The 16,849-nt window shown below is 41.4% G+C and overlaps 1 protein-coding gene across 2 annotated transcripts in view; it reads right to left on the reverse strand.

Annotated features, from left to right (window-relative positions):
* Positions 1–846: 846 nt before the first annotated feature.
* Positions 847–16,849, reverse strand: part of ZDHHC17 (zinc finger DHHC-type palmitoyltransferase 17) — a 119,051-nt gene continuing 103,048 nt past the window's right edge. For both annotated transcript variants that reach the window (XM_061639695.1, XM_061639694.1), the window contains exons 14-17: positions 16,335–16,418; positions 15,840–15,997; positions 7,204–7,298; positions 847–3,765 (exon numbers count right to left, since the gene is read on the reverse strand). In XM_061639695.1, coding sequence (XP_061495679.1) covers positions 3,627–3,765; positions 7,204–7,298; positions 15,840–15,997; positions 16,335–16,418 — 476 coding nt within the window. In that variant the 3' untranslated portion in view covers positions 847–3,626. The remainder of the gene's footprint in view (positions 3,766–7,203; positions 7,299–15,839; positions 15,998–16,334; positions 16,419–16,849) is intronic.

Raw genomic sequence — 16,849 nt, forward strand, 5'->3', positions numbered from 1 at the left:
GGCTCTGTTGGCAGGCATATAAAGTGATCATCCTGAAAAGTACATACAAAAGAGACCATTATCAACACCGCAATTCTATTTCTACATGTTCAGAGTGACATTCCGCTTTACATCTGTGGCTTAAATTCAACCTGTGGATGGAAGATACATGGTGGCAGTTGTAGTTTGAACTTTGATATGTCATATGTCAGGTAAATTGAAAGGGGGGATGCCTCACACAGGAGAATGGGGGCAATTTTGGATCTGAATAGTCAACCCCTGCTGTGGAACATAATTGTTGTTGAAAGCTTCCTGCATGGTAACTGGGAAGATGCTCAGTGCTAGAGCATCTGCCTTCCATGCAGAAGGTCCCAGGTTCAATCCACAGCATTTCCAGGCTGGGCTGGGATCCAGTCTGGAACCCTGGAGAGCCATTGCCAGTCAGTGTAGACAATACTGAGCTAGATAGATCAATGATCTGAATCAGGATACGGCAGCTTCCTTGGCCCTCACAAAGAAGAGAAACATGCAACCACAAGGTTGGCTTAAGAATGATCATAGGTGCAACATGTCCCCAAAACTAAGAACAAAACAATCTGCTCTACTAGTCAGGGTAAACCCACACACCAGTGTCTATTCACTTAGGCAATGATGGGCTTTTAGGAGGAACCTCCTAACCTAGCACCCCCAACCTATCTCCAGCAAAACAGCCTACCTCCTACTTGATGGAGAGGTGAGCTCCTGTGTGTTGTGGGCCACTGCAGTAACAAGCAGGGAGAAAGAGCAAAACGACTGCAAAAATAAATACAAACACTAGCATCTAGGAGATAGGTATTTATTTGATTAATAACTTACAAAAAATGACAGTTTTAATTTATGTAAGGAGTGCTATTTTATTAAACATTTTACCAATTTTGTTCACAATGTAATACATCAATATTTTGACAGTAGTAAAATAATGGTTGGCACAGTCATAAATAAGGTAAAAACAAAAATATTTTAAAACAGTGATGCTCTTATTCATATTAACCAGAAAACTTAAAACTTGCAAAACAAATTAGCTTACTCAGGGCAGAAACAAAATTTTCATTTGCTTGTTCAGTATTAGATGAATGAATATCCATCTTCTAATCAATTTGAATCATTTTCATGCAGCTGTCTAGAATGTGTTCTGCTGCAATATAACAAATTTCCTGGCAGAAAAAAATGCTGCATAGATACTTTCCCCACCTATCAGATTCCAGACTATATACCTCAGCATCTCTGACTACTAGAATTATTCTAGATACCCCAAATATAGAACTTCTGGGTAATTCTAACACCATTATATTTTCTTTTTGCCAATTTTGCAGCATATAGTCAAAACAAAATTTACACTACGTTTTCGGCTCAACTGAAGTAGGATTTACATTGATTATCAAGGACACAATTTTTACAATTATTTGTGGACGCAGCCCATATGGTATACATTATTGTAACTGGAGCTTTAGCAAATAGATTACAGAGGTCTTTTAACAACAAATGATATGCTGCAGAACTACAATTTCTCCAAAAGGGAGTCAACTCCATGTAATGTAAAATAAGGGGGGGGGAAGACTTTGTCCAAACTTATTCAGCTTTGAAACTAAAATTACAAGTAATGTAAGAATAATATATTCTTGTTATAGTTCTAAATTGTATCTGACAAAATGGCATAGGCCTTTTGCCACCCCTGGACCCAACTTCACTCTCTTCCCCTCAAAAACAGTTGTCAAAGGTAAGGTTGAATTTTTGTCAGTATTAAACATTCAAAGTACATTAATGTTGTACTTATGTAAATCTTGATATCTGGTACTTGCAAACTATGCACACCTGGTGATCAAAGAAACAGCTAGAGGAAAAAAAGTATACTTGCAAATACTGAACATCAACTATTTACAGTTTCACTGCTCCTCTTACTAAGGCAAGGGGCGGAAATACCACTAGATTGCTTTAATGCCTGTAATCTGAATATTACAGGAAATGCTATTTTTGCCGAGCATTAAACATGCAGTGAAATTGCAGGGTACAGTGCCTATTAACAGCAATATTGATCATTACTAAAAAGCCCATTAGATAACTTCCTACATTTTTGGTTGGATAAAACGAAATGAGCAGCTTTTAAATATACTAACACACACGCCCACACACTCACAAACAGAAAACTATTTGATAAATTATTTATATACAGACACACATTCTTTACACTGGTCTCTTATCTGTATTAAGGTCCCCCTCCCCAAATCCCCCTCACAGGATTCTCGAACCACTATGTTGCTACAGCACTTAAAAGAGAACTAAACAGATTTTTCAAGTCTCTCTGTAAACAATAGTTTTAAGGAAGCAGTTTTAAGGAATATATAAAAATGCTGTAACAAAATCAGTGCATCACAATCAAGAAGAAAAACTTTTCTGGAATGCAACTTCATACCACTCCTTATATTCCAGATGTAGTTGGGTTTGATAACTTGAGACAAACAAAAGTTAAGGGTGTTTTCCCACCTGCAATTACCATATTCTTGAAGAAGCCCTGTTATGTTTTTCACATAGAGGTGCTACAAAGAAATTACAACTTTCTTTAGCTTGAATTCCATCATTTTATGTAAAATGAAAAAAGTTACTTTTTAATCAGTTTTTACTTGTTCAGCAACCACATCCAAATTAATTGCAGTCATATCCTTTTTTCCTATTATTGAGAGTTTGCACTTTCACTCTTTGGTTCCACCTATATAAGTTCTTATGTTTTCCAACACTCCAACGACTCTAGAATATATAATGCAGAGCTGTACCTACTATGTAGGTACCAACATTTCACTGACTGCATATATTACATATTCAGTTTTTGAAAATGATTATGCTATATTTTATTTTATGGTCTAATTTTTAACAGTATCCTCATGCACCTAAGTGGGGCTTTATACTGGGCAAAAGAGATGTACTTTTATGCAACTCACCTCCCCCGAATGTACAACTTCACACAAAACTTATTACGAGTAACTTAACTGTATCAGAAACAAGACAGCTTTAACATTTACGTAACAGTTTTGTGACTAACATCCTTCTGTGTCCTGTTTCAACAACTTCACACTTTATAGCGGATTCCCAATAAGACCACATGATTCTTCGGAGTATTGAATGCACATTTTCAATGCACATAATACTATAGCAAATCTATACAAAAATTCCATTACAGGAAATATAATACAGTGATCTCAAAGTCTGACTGCTTTGAAAAATTTGACTTTAATTCTAATGGAATTGTTCAAATTATGAAATAAATATTTAATGTTCAGCACAGCATGACTTTAATACGTTTGTATTTTAATAATCTCATGCCCCATTGTGAAAGCAGTTAAAAGGAAAGAAAATGATGTGAATATGTCTTTGTGAATCATTCTCATGGTAAGAACAGTTAAAATCCCTTTTTCATCTTCCTCCTCATTGTCAGGATTGGCAGTTTATTCTGTCCTTTGTTTGCATCTGTTAATAAAACTGATGTAGAGAAGGTACCATCAGATTCACTGCTAGCTCTATCCATAGCATGCTACTGTTCAAGAGATGTGGATTCGAGAGAAACAAATTTTCAGGCACCACTCAGATATGATATGCTCACAAGTTAGAGGTGTATGTTACACTAGCTGGTAGCCATTTCCAGATGTTTGGTCATATTCTATTGTATACTGTCTTGTCCAGTCCACAACAACAGGACGAAAAAGACCACAGCATCTGAATTCAAAGAAGTCTATAATGTTTCTTATGCATCCATGGCTGAAAAACAAATAAAATAGTTACAAGTCAGCAAGTACATCTATGTTAGTCCACATGTTGAAACCTCTGGAAATATTCACTGCTACTGAGGGGCCAAGAGTGCCAGCTTTAACCAGGAAGTTACTGGTTCTAAACGCTCACTAACTGGTCTTAGCTACTTTCTCAGCTTAACTGTCCCTTTATAATGGCAGTAATACTACTGACCTTATGTTAGCCACCACAGTACAAGCTCACACAAAGAAGGTCTTTGTACCTCTCCACTGTTCAGAATGGATGGGAAGGTGGTTCCAGTCCTGGCATCCAATGAATTGTGGGCATGTTCAGCATTGGAGAGGCTGGACCAGTGCAAACAGGAACTAAGCAGGAAGAGCAAACAGTCCCTTGTGCATTGAGGATTTTTGAGGGCACATTTACTGAGATCTTTCATGAACACCATATATGGTACTGGTGGACACAATGGTGCCATGCTGGCAACTCCTGCTATAAAGCCTCAGCTGATTGGCACTTACACCTATCCCTTTTGAATTTTGACACGTATCAATAACCTGATGTCAGTCTCACCCACCTGTCAATGTTGGTTGACAGAAGATGGGGTACTGAGGAATCCAGCCCACTAGCTATATCTAGCTCCCCACCTATTTTAAAGATTACTTTTATGGTGATTTTGTTTGGTTGTTGTGAAAAAGGGGGATGGTATTGTAAATATTGCTGTGATTGCCAGAGTGATCATTTTTTGTATGTTTTAATATTTGCATTTTTGTATCTATATTAATCTTACATTGTACATTGTTTTGGGACACTTGGCATAAGGTAATTAATAGGTCAAATAATAACAAACAACTCATATTATTAAACAGATGACAGCACACAAGGTTGGAAGGGAAGTTTCAAGATGAGTTCACAATGACTATGGGGTACAATATTGAACGCAGAGAAAAGGTAATTGGTTAAGGAAGAATGAAATGAGTGATAACAATTCTAAAATTTCATTGGAAAGAGAAGGCTAAGCAAAAGGAGAGGAAGATGTTACCCACTTGGGGGTGTCCTAGTGCCCACTGGAGAACGTGAATATTAGAATATGGACTGTGGATAACATTGTGTTGGGAATGCTTTTGGGATTATTCTTTTACTTTTCGATATTATTAGGTTATTGTTCTTTGATCATACTATTGGCATAATAAATTCCAAAAGAAATAAGATACAAGAGAGATAGCAGAATGTAGGATGAACTTAAATTGGGCAAAGCTTAAGGGGTTTGGGTAAAGAAAAAAATGTAGGAGTCTTTGTCAACTATTAATGGGATCATGGAGAAAAGAGAAATCTGAAACTGGCCTATATCAGGTGAAGAGAATACACATGTTAGTTTGTGTACACTATTAAGTTTGTTTTGAGGAATAATCTTTCATTTACAGTAATGTTTACTTTGAAAGTAACTAAAGTTTTTGTGCATGTCAATACTAACAGTATAATTGCTTCCAAGACTATCTCAAATACTGTATGTGAACACTATTAAATGGTAAATATGTATGTGTGTGTGCATATGCATGAAAAAAATGAACTATGTGCTTTTTAATTTTTAAGATTTGGTTTTGAATTTTGGGAAGTTAAAAAAAACCTCAGTGTTCCTGTTCTTTTTTGAATTAAGCTATTCTATTTATTTGTTTAAGGAAGTTGTAGCCTGCATTTAAATTTTTATAAAATTGCCAAAACAGATAACCAAAAAAACAAAAACATAGCCCAACCCTTTACAACCCCTGCAAGCAGTTTTCCAGTCAAGTTAACTCCCCCTACTCAGCTGCTTTCCTTTCTACGGAGAAATTCCCATTCCTTTTGGCAACATTTGGGGGAAGGAAGGGGGACAACAAAATTTATTTATTTATTTATTATTTCAATTTATATACCGCCCTTAGCAGAATAGCTCTCAGGGCGGTGAACAAACAAGGTAAAATACAATATATCATGGTAAAAAATCACAAAAACATGTACAAACAAACAACAGAAAGCACAACAAAAACAAATACAACACAAATTAAGAAGGATACATATTAAAAATAGAAAGATTAAGAAAATTAAAAGATTAAAATGCCTGGGAGCATAAAAAGGTCTTTACCTGGCACCAGAAAGATAGAAGTGTAGGCGCCAGGCGTACCTCTTCGGGAAGGCTGTTCCACAACTCAGGGGCCACCACAGAAAAAGCCCTAGATCTAGTAACCACCCTCCGGGCTTCCTGATGAGTTGGTACCCGGAGGAGGGCCTTAGATTCTGAACGAAGTGAATGGGTAGGTTCATAGCGAGAGAGGCGTTCCACAAGGTATTGAGGTCCCACGCCATGTAAGGCTTTATAGGTCAAAACCAGCACCTTGAATCTCGCCCGGAAGCAAATAGGGAGCCAGTGCAGACGCGCCAGAATAGGTGTTATATGCGAAGACCGACTGGTCCTCGTCAATAGTCTGGCAGCCGCGTTCTGCACCAGCTGAAGCTTCCGAACTGTCTTCAAGGGCAGCCCTACGTAGAGCGCATTACAGTAATCCAATCTTGAAGTTACCAGAGCATGAACAACGGAGGCGAGGTCGTCCCTGTCCAGATAGGGGCGTAGTTGGACTACCAGACGAAGATGGTAAAATGCATTCCGTGCCACCGAGGCCACTTGGGCCTCGAGAGACAAGGAAGAATCGAAAAGAACCCCCAAACTACGTACCTGTTCTTTCAGGGGGAGTATAACCCCATCCAGAACAGGGTGAACATCCACGATCTGAGCAGGGAAGGCGTTCACCAGTAGTGTCTCGGTCTTGTCTGGATTGAGTCTCAGTTTATTAGCTCTCATCCAGTCCATTATCACGGTCAGGCAACGGTTCAGCACATCAACAGACTCACCTGAAGAAGATGAAAAGGAGAAATAGAGCTGCGTGTCATCAGCATATTGATGGCAACGCACTCCAAAACTCCTGATGACCGCACCCAGCGGCTGCATGTAGATGTTGAAAAGCATGGGGGACAAGACCGACCCCTGAGGGACTCCACAATGGAGAGTCCATGGTGTCGAGTGATGTTCCCCAAGCACTACCTTCTGGTGACGGTCCGCGAAGTAGGAGCGGAACCACTGCCAAGCAGTGCCCCCGACACCCAACTCCGCGAGTCTCCCCAGAAGGATACCATGGTCGATGGTATCAAACGCCGCTGAGAGATCAAGGAGAATCAACAGAGTCACACTCCCCCTGTCCCTCTCCCGACAAAGGTCATCATACAGGGCGACCAAGGCTGTTTCGGTGCCAAAACCGGGCCTAAAACCGGATTGAAACGGATCTAGATAATCGGTAAATAAAATAAAAATGCAACACACAGAATCCATTCACATGTCTACTTTAGTTGTCCCTCAATTGTGAATTCAATTTGTATGTTTGTATAAACATATTTCAATTTTTTTGTTCATATACCTACTTAAATGGGCTTTCAATAGATGTTGTTGTAACTTTAAAGTGCTTATATCGTCTTGCATTCATCCTTTCATTTGTAGTAATACCTAAACAAGAGATCTGGGGAAAATGGAGAACAAAACAACAGTATTTAGACTTTTTGAAGTTATAGTATATAAACCCACTAAAGCAGGCATGGAGAACTTCTGGTCTGTGGGCCTAATTAGGCCCAACATGGACCTCAATTTAGTCCACAGGGTAGTTTTCCTGAAACCATCCCACTTGCCCACATATCATGTTATATGTGTCATCAGGTGTGGGGCAGGAAGAGATGTGATTGCCAGATCACAATGTGGATCCTTAAAGTGTGCTCCCAATTGTTCCATCAGCAAGGAAGTCTCACTGTTACCACCAATCAGCTGCCTGCTGGGATTGCTTGTGCTACAGAGTTCCTCATGGGTTATTCTCTAGCACAGTTTACCCCTGCTGAACTCAATGATGCAGCTGATGCTAGCAGCCTTGGAGCTCATCAGTTGACAGGTACTAACGCAGAGCCCAATGAAATCGGCTGCACTATGACTTTCCCACAGGGAACTCAGTAGTGCAGCTGATCCCTGCAGAAAATAGAGCTTGAAGCCAGAACCAGTCAGCTGTAATTTCAAGCCCACCTTGCTTGGGCTGCGCTATAAAGGAAAAATGGGTTATCTGACCTCATAGTGATGTCAAGTGATTGACAGGTGGGCAAGACACCACCCATCTGTCAAAGTGGCCTGTTGGGTGGAGGAACCCAGCATCTAGCCTACTGACTGGATCTAGTTCCCCATCAATGCACAAAATAAAAGAAAGGTTCTACATGTTTCAGAAACACATTTTCACAACACAGTTTAGCACTAAGAAGAAACAGGTTATATCTAAATGGAATACGTTTTGTATATTGCATGCTAGTGGAGGTTCTGTTCACATGCAAAAGTACTCTTTGGTACATTAGAGCTATACAGATTGCTACTATGAACCACGATGCACAAAATGAGAACTCTTAATCAATAGGTTCAAGGATTTCTTTTAGAAAACATTCAAAAAGTAACTTTGGGCTTGCTGAATAGAAAGTTTAGTTACCATAAGATTAGACTCTTTTTTCTTTGTTAATCTTTTTCTATTTCTACTCCAAAGTGTTCTATCTTGTTCTTTCTTGGAATATCTACTTAAACGTATGAAAAATTATTAGTATTATATTATTTGGGAAGGCTATAGTTCAATGGCACAGTATCTGCTTTGCATGCAGAAGGTCCCACATTCAATCCCTGACATTTCCAGGTAGGACCGAGGGAGAACCCAGAGCTTGGCAAAGTTACTTTTTTGAACTACAACTCCCATCAGCCCAATCCAGTGGCCGTGATGTCTGGGGCTGATGGGAGTTGTAGTTCAAAAAAGTAACTTTTCCAAGCTCTGAGAACCCTGGCTGAAATCCTGAAGAACCACTGCCAGTCAGTGTAAATAACAGTGACCTAGATGGACCAAATGTCTGACTCAGTATAAGGCAGCTTCCTACTTTGCCTGTTATTTTGATAGAGTGATACTAATAGGCAGTGTTTGGATGATCATACCATGGCTTAATAATCTGAGATATTGACGGGCTTTGCTCCTCCCTTCAGGCAAGCAAGCAAACATACCAGGAAGTCTCAGTTAACTACAGTTTCCCATTGTGTCCAAACAGGAAATTGATAGTTAATGAATTCCAAACAAGCCAGGATATTAAGCCAACTTTAAATAGTGGCTTTAAATTCTGGCTTTTTCAGAATAGATCCTTAATCTTACTGTAAAACGGTCTTCTATGTGCCTGTAAAGATTATTTCAGGTTGGAGTTGAGCTTCACCTTGTTGAAGGCAGAAAGGAATTCTGTTCAAATTTGCAGGCTCTTCTAGCCCACCCCTTACCATGGAGAACAGTTCTTTATGACAAGCCAGAGAAAAAACACATAATAGAACAGCGACAAATGGAACACACATAAAGAGGTGCACCTCTGCTAGAACAACATAATGGTATTAAAACATGCAGCCCAAAAAGATAGGGAGTGGCCCTGAGATCATCTTTACATGTACGCAGAAGACTGCTTTATAGTATGACCAAAGGTCTCTTCTCCTGTGCATGTAAGATGATCTAAGGGGACATACTAAAGCTGACCAGTGTAGAGTGTGTAATAAAAAGGGCTGCTGAAAAACTGAAACAAAGAGGAACATACTACTGAGCTAGTGGAATGTGCTGCAACACTCTCCGCCCAAATGCTGCCTCAGCAGAAGTATAAGTGTCAACTTTGTTATGTTTGATGAATATATTAGGCCTAGCCCATGTTGCCATCCCACAAACCTCTTGAAGAGTCATGTTGAGGGAAAATAAAGTAGCAGTAGTTGCTGACCTGGTAGAATGAACTAGGATTTTAGATGGTGGCCTGAGACTCAGGGAGTGATAAACCAAGGCTATGCAGGCCTTAATCCATCTAGTTAAGATGGAGGTGGACACTTCCCCCCCCAAGATGATTGGTGAGATGAAACAAAAAGTGCATCATTTCTATGAAAGGGCTTGGTCCGGGCAATACACACCTTTAAGGGCCTCCTGACATCTAAAGACTACCAAGACTTTTTGGTAGGGTGGAGGGAAGAAGGACAGAAGCAAGCAAGGATGAGTTCCTGCTGACAGTGAAAGATGGAAAGAACTTGAAGCCGGAGAGAATAGTGTGGATTATCATCCTGTCCTTGTGAAAAATACGTAGGATTTGTGCATTGAAAGTGCATTAAGTTCCGATACCTTCCCAGCCAAAGTGACAGCGATCAAGAACAGTACTCTGAAGGAGAGGATACAAAGTGATACTGTCCGCAGAGGCTCAAATGGAGACCACTGTAGAGCTGTCAACATTTTATGTAAATCCCATGTAGGAAATCTATGTTCGGTCATGATTAGCAGATAGTGTGGCTCCCCTGAGGAAACGGTTCAGATAGGGATGAATTCCCAAAGTGTTTTCCAGAAGTTTCAAAAATACAGCAGACAGCAGAAGCTTGATGTCTCAAAGTATTGGGCCAGAGACCCAAGGAGACCATCTTGAAGAAAAAAAACTTTCTTAATGCCAGCCTTCTTTGGAGTGACACATTTCTTAGCACACTGCAAAAACACCTTCTAGGTACTCTCATAAATACACAGCATGATGAACCGCTGGAGGCAAGCATGGTGTCGATTAAAGATGAAGATAGGCCCACCTCTCAATAAAGATCCAGCCACACTAGATCCAGATGAAACAGAGGACCCTGAGACAGCAGATCCCCTCTTTAAGGTAATATCCACTGTTGACCCATTGCAAAGATGAGCATCTCCAAAAACCATGGCCTGTATGGCCAGAATGGAGCCACCAGAAACACAGTCACCCTGATTTTCCAAAGCACCATGTATAGAAGTGGAATCAAGAGGAAAGGCATATAATAGCCCTCTGTGCCAGGGGACGTTGACAGCATCCACCACATCTGCTGCTGGGACTACAAAATGGGAAAAGAACCTGTTGATCTGATGGTTCAGGGGAGAAGTGAACAAGTCCACATGAGGTTTTCCATAGACACAAGATGGCTCAGAACATGTCCTCGTGCAGCTTCCATTTCCTTTGCTAAACTTGCTCTTGACTGAGACAGTCTGCCTGCACACTGCCTTCCCCTTTCAAGTGTTCAGCTGACAGGGAAACAAGATTTTCTTGGACCCAGTGAAGGAGAAGGGAAGCCTCTTCCTGAAGATGCAACGATCACATGCCCCCTTGCCGTATCACACAGGCTTTGGCAGTCACATTGTCAGTCCTGACCAGGAACACCCAAAGAGGTCTAAGGTGTGCAAGACATTGTAGTGCAAGGTGGATGATCTGGAGCTTCAGCGAGTTAATGGGAAGATGGGACTCCTCTCTCAACTACACTCCTTAAACTATCTGTCCCTCACAAATGGTCCCCAACTGGACAGGCTGGCATCGGAAGATAATCCAAGGTGGATCCTGCAGGGCTACTCTCCTCTGAAGGTTGTCCTCCTGCAATCGCCAGAGTAGAGACTGATGGATGAGGTGAGGGAGAGAGACCTGCAGGTGATGTCTGGCCATGAGTTGGAAAGGCAGCAATGCCCATTGTAGAGGACTGGTGTGATGTCTCGCCCATGGGGTAATTTGGATGGCTGATATCATGAGGCCTAGGAGACCACCAATTTCATGAGGTCCACAGACCCAAACAGAAGAACTGATCGAACGGCCTGCTGGAGTTTGAAAATTTGCTCTAGAGACAAGGGCAGCAGCCCTCTGTCTTGTGTCCAACATAGCCCCAAGGTGCTGAAGTTGTCAAGAAGGGAAAACAAGACTTTTCTCCTGATTGATCAGGAATCCATGAACCTTGGCGTATGCTAAGGTGACATGCAGATCCTCCCAGGCTTTTGTGAGAGGAGACCAAATTAGCAGGTTGTCTAGATACAGAAGCACATTAATCCCTTGCAATCTGAAGTCTACCACCAGGGTGACCACAATTTTTGTGAACACCCAGCAGAGATTCACAGTAGATGATGAATGGCCTCCTGTATCCTGGCCCTCTTGACCGCTTTGGAGGAGAGAAGCAATGGCAGAAATTTCTGAGGAGGATATGAGGTAAATTCCAGGCAAAGCCCATGCCTCCAAGTCTGCAGTACCTAAAGAGCTCTTCACGTTGCCTGCTATGTGCCCACAAGCTTCTGTAGTCGACCCCCAACCGGAGGTGTCAGAAGTGATGTTTATTGCCTCTGGACTGCGTGCCCAATGTAAACTTGCCCAATGTTATTGTTGTTGGCCTCTAATGTTAGATCATGGTCTATTCCAGGAGGGATGGATTGAGCAAGGCCCCTTCCCTGAGCTGCCAATCTAGAACCCCAAAACGACTGGCTCAAATGATATGGGTGAAAGAGTCTCTGAAAGGACAGCTTACTCTCCTTTTTCTCTGAGGAAGGGAGCACCTTCTTTTTACCCTTAGATTCAACCAAAGCTTTTTCCAATGCTACATCCCCAAACAGCTTACCTCCTATGTAAGGCTCTGTCGCCAAACTGTTGAAAGCTGTGGCATCTGCCTCCCAAGAGCACAACGAAAGAGACTGTCTGAGAAAGACTCTGGCTGTCAAGACCCATACAGAAAATTGTGCTGCGTCCATACCAGCACCTGCCATGAAGGCAACAGCCCTCGAGATCTTGAGACTGATGGAAGCAAGTGAGATCCTGCGTAGGTCCATCCATCAAATCATCATCATCTTCTTCATCTTCTTCTTATTTATATACCGCATTTCCCACAAATACACATGTGCTCAAAGCGGTTCACACAAATAGTCCAAATGCAATAGCACAACACATAATAAAAAGTATAATCACTCATTAAGAAAAAAATATATACATCAAAGCATAAATGAGCATAAAGCTCAACAACAAAGCCAAAGCAAAAATATTTAAAAACTAACCCCCAAGCTGATACAAAAATCTCTTCCATCTCCCAAACCCCCCATAGCTCAACCCAAAGGACCAGAAAGTCTTCTGAAAGAAGCTGCTTTTGAAGGCTTCTAGGGCTGGAGGGTGGGGCAAGGCAGGTGGAAATAGCCTCCCCTGATGACAAACCAAGTCTCTCTCCCCTCATCTTCCCACTATAGTAAGATAGCCCTTACGAATACTGAAGATGTGGCCACAGCCCGCAGCACCAGAGCACTAGCATCATTCACGTTCCACAAGCCCAAGTCCGTTCTGCGGACCAGGGTGTCTTTGAGCTGTGCATCAGAATCCTTTGGGTTCAAAGGAGGATTAACTAAAACCGAAATTGGTGCATCTATGAGGGAAAGTTTCAGCTGATCCATCTGATGCTGTTTGAGAACATAATGCTTAGTTACCTAAAGAGACAAACTTTTTGCATTGCAGAGGGCTGGTAAATTCAGATTAGATGACCTTAGGCAAACGAGGAGAAAAGTGAACCACTCTAGACTAGGTTGAAGTCCTGGACAAACAGCTACCACTCTAGAGGTAGAGGTAGCTGGAGGGTTATCTTTAGAAGAAAGGTCCAGTAACTATCATTTTGCAAAAGGGAAGATAGCATGCATCTTGAAAGAGGTGAGTGGAAGTTGTCTCCTCAGAGTCCAATGCACCACTTCATTCCTCCTCATCCCAAAAAATTAGTTCAGAATCCAGATCTATAGATTCATCCTGCGCAGACTGTTGAACCCTCAGACCCCTCACTCGTCCCCTAGGTGCGTCATGAAGGTTAGGAGAGGTATGCACATTGAAATTTCTGGATGCTAACTGTTGAGAAGGAGGAGCAACAGAAGTGGATGGCGCAATCTGCTGAGAGGGAGGTGCTGTCTGTAATAAGGATGTATTCTACTGGGACATAGATGTAGTCTGTGGAGGAACCTGGTGTAGAGGCTGGAACTTCTTATAAATGGCAGCCAATAAGGAGTCTTTCAACTGCTGAAGCACGGAGTCATGCACAGGAGGGGAGACCACAGAACAATACTGGCCAGGCAGGACCATACCATGTCCCATGGAGAAGCCAGGTAAGGAAGAAGTGGTGGGGGCCTGAAAGGAGCATGAGGGTTGTGCTGTGCTGGGGTCCTGAAAGCTCATGAAGTTCTCAAGAGAATGACTGGGAAGAAATGATTGTCCTAAGGTGCATGGATATATGTCTTCCTTCCTCATTTGAGTGTAATTCCTGCACCCTGCCAGTGCTTAGGGAGAATGCCACAGCCCCATTGCAGGCTTCAGGTCTTGCACACAGAGTCTGTGAGTTAAATGGACCCAATGTGGGGACCACAAAATCACTCACAACCTCCCAAGCCTCCCTGCCCACTGTTTCATTTAGAACAAAAACACCCTCTAGTCGATTAGTGTGTGTGGAGGAGTTGTTGACAGCCACGACTTGCAAAAGTCACTGATGATGATAGTCAAGGAGTTACCTATGAGACAGGAAGAAGCAGCGTTGGAAGCAGGAAAGGATGATTTCTCCTTGGCCCATGGCCATGTAGTGATAGGCTGCACTAACGGGCCTAGCAGGACTTAATGGGGCTTAAAATGGGTCAATGTCTTCCTGTATAACTGAAAAACCTGATGAAATTGCCTCTGTGGACGAAGGGAAGGTGGGGCTGTCGTTGACAATGAAGCAAAAATTATGAATAGATGGAGCAGCAGAGAATGCAGAAGGTGAAGCAGGTAGTAATAGTGATGAGGTGGGGGCTGAAGTGGGCCTGTGACCAGGATTGGAATGATGAGCTGAAGAAAAATCTTCACAGTTCATGCATTGGGGGAGGGGGAGAGGACAGCCCAAAACAGGAAATGAAAAGGGTTTGGGAGGAGATACGGGTAACAGACAGAAAGGATGCAGGAGCTCACAGAAAATAAGTCAAACATATAAAAGTATATAAGCCTGAGAGGGAGAACAGAGAGCGCAAAGGCAAGCATGTCAGGAGAAGGCAGAAAGAGCACTGTTCTCTATGGTAAGGGGCAGGTTGGAAGAGCCTGCAAATCTGAACAGTGTTCCTTTCTGCCCTCATCCACAAAGTGGAGCTCAACTCCTACTTGAGATAATCTTACATATATGGGAGACGCCATTAACCATAGTTCCTGGTTTGGACGTAAACTATAGCTAACTGAGACTCCTGGGTTGTGTGAAGGGAAGAGCAAAGCAGCTGCATGCAGGAGAATGAATGTCCAATTGTCCTAATGTGGTCAAGAACCCCCTGTTCATCATCACCACTAATAATGATGATGATAATAATAACAACAATAATAATTTATATCCCACTTTTCCTCCCAGGAGGAGCCCAGAACAGCAAATAACGGCGAAAACACTAAAAACGTAAAATTCTAAACACCACCACCCTTAAAAAGCAATTCCAACTCAATTTGTTATCGAAAACGAAACAAACGAAACAAAAAACAACACTTGAAACACAGGCTTCCAAAACACTAATAGCTACTTGTAAAAACTGGACAGTGTTTCGTTGATGGAAGTTTTTTGCCAGCAGAACAGCTGCATCCAATATGTACTGGACTCCTAAGTCTTTTCTAACCCCCCCCCGATGCGTTTCTGCCACTCATGATCAGTTTATGGTAAGATGCATAAAAACAGATTGGAAACCAGCCATTTTTTCCATCATTTTGTATACCCAAACCAGCCAAGTTCCATAGTGCTGACATCAAATCTGATGCCATCCACAGACTTGGGAAATAACCTCATTTCAAGTTTGATGCTTTGCATTAAAGAAATAGAAAAGGGCTGCAATATGTATACAGATCCTTACATATGTGCTTCCTTTCTAAGGCAGAACGCACTCCATACTTGCAGTGGAATAATGCCTCAGTTGTATCCAGTGGTGTTGTTCAGATGAGAGTAAGGCATCTGTCAGCAGAATTAGGAGGTAAGAAATTTTTGATGATTCTCTGTCCCGTCTGTAGCCCTACGCATCCCCAAATCTGCTCTAGAACATCTCCAATCCATTTGAAGCAGATTTAGAGGTGGAGGGTACAAGGGGAAAGGGGTGGTGGAAACCATAAACTGCTCCCCTCCCTATTCCACTGACAGAAGCCTTACTGTCAGCTGAACAACACTGTTGAATGCAACCCCCTGTGTGTGCATATTAAGTGATTTTTCCTACCTGATACATCTGACACATTAGCAGCACAGCCACCCACATGAAGTGAAACACACTATTCAAAAACATCCAGAACATCCAAGGTGAACAGGTGGCTATTTGTGTAATATACGTCCAAAATCCATCTGCTGTATAAGTAGTGTGACAGTGGATTCCCCAGTCTGGAATAAAAAAAAATCATGGGATTAAAAAATGTTCCCTGATCTCAATACTCCCCTCTCAGTACTTAGCTAGGACACTGTGCAACTTATTTATACAAACACCACTTTCCTTCCAAGAGCATAGAGATGGCCAGTGAAATACAAAGAAAACTGCATGGAAAATGTTTCCAAAAATGTTTTTTATGCGAAAAGAAAACACAGCCAGGCAATAATGAATTTATAGGTCAATGTCAACACTCAGAAAAATATCATGTAAGGACATGTAGATTACCAATGCAGGAGTTAAGGCATTCTTAATAGGCAGCATTAAGAAAACGATGCAGAAAAAAATACTCACAACTGATACATCCATAGATCATCCAGCAAATCATGAAGAGTAAAAAGAATAGATATCCCATGAAATAACAATGGTTGCCTGCACCTGCAAAGAAAAAAATTGACATAAATATATTTATTATTATTGTTGTTTTAACAAGAGGCCACATACTGTGCTTTCAGTAATACAAAATGCATAATACAAAAAGCATGATTTTCCTGCCATTAAGCTAGAAGAGTCTCGTTTCAACTGGACAGCACAGTTCATTGCATGCTTTGCAAATAAAACACAAACACAAGTCTCCTCTGGGAAAAGAATTATGAAGCATTCAAGAAGTTAAGCAACGTATGAATAAACGAGCATAAATATACAATACACAAACATATAACATAAAGCAAACCTTCAGCACAGTAGCCTTTCCTCCTCCAAAATGAAATTGATTCTTTTATATATGTGAATATTAATATTACTCCTGAGATTTATTTATTTATTTGACTGTTTATAAATCACAAATTCAAAAATATATAAAGGCAGTG

The sequence above is a fragment of the Rhineura floridana genome, chromosome 8 (assembly GCF_030035675.1).
Source record: "Rhineura floridana isolate rRhiFlo1 chromosome 8, rRhiFlo1.hap2, whole genome shotgun sequence".
NCBI lineage: Eukaryota > Metazoa > Chordata > Lepidosauria > Squamata > Rhineuridae > Rhineura > Rhineura floridana.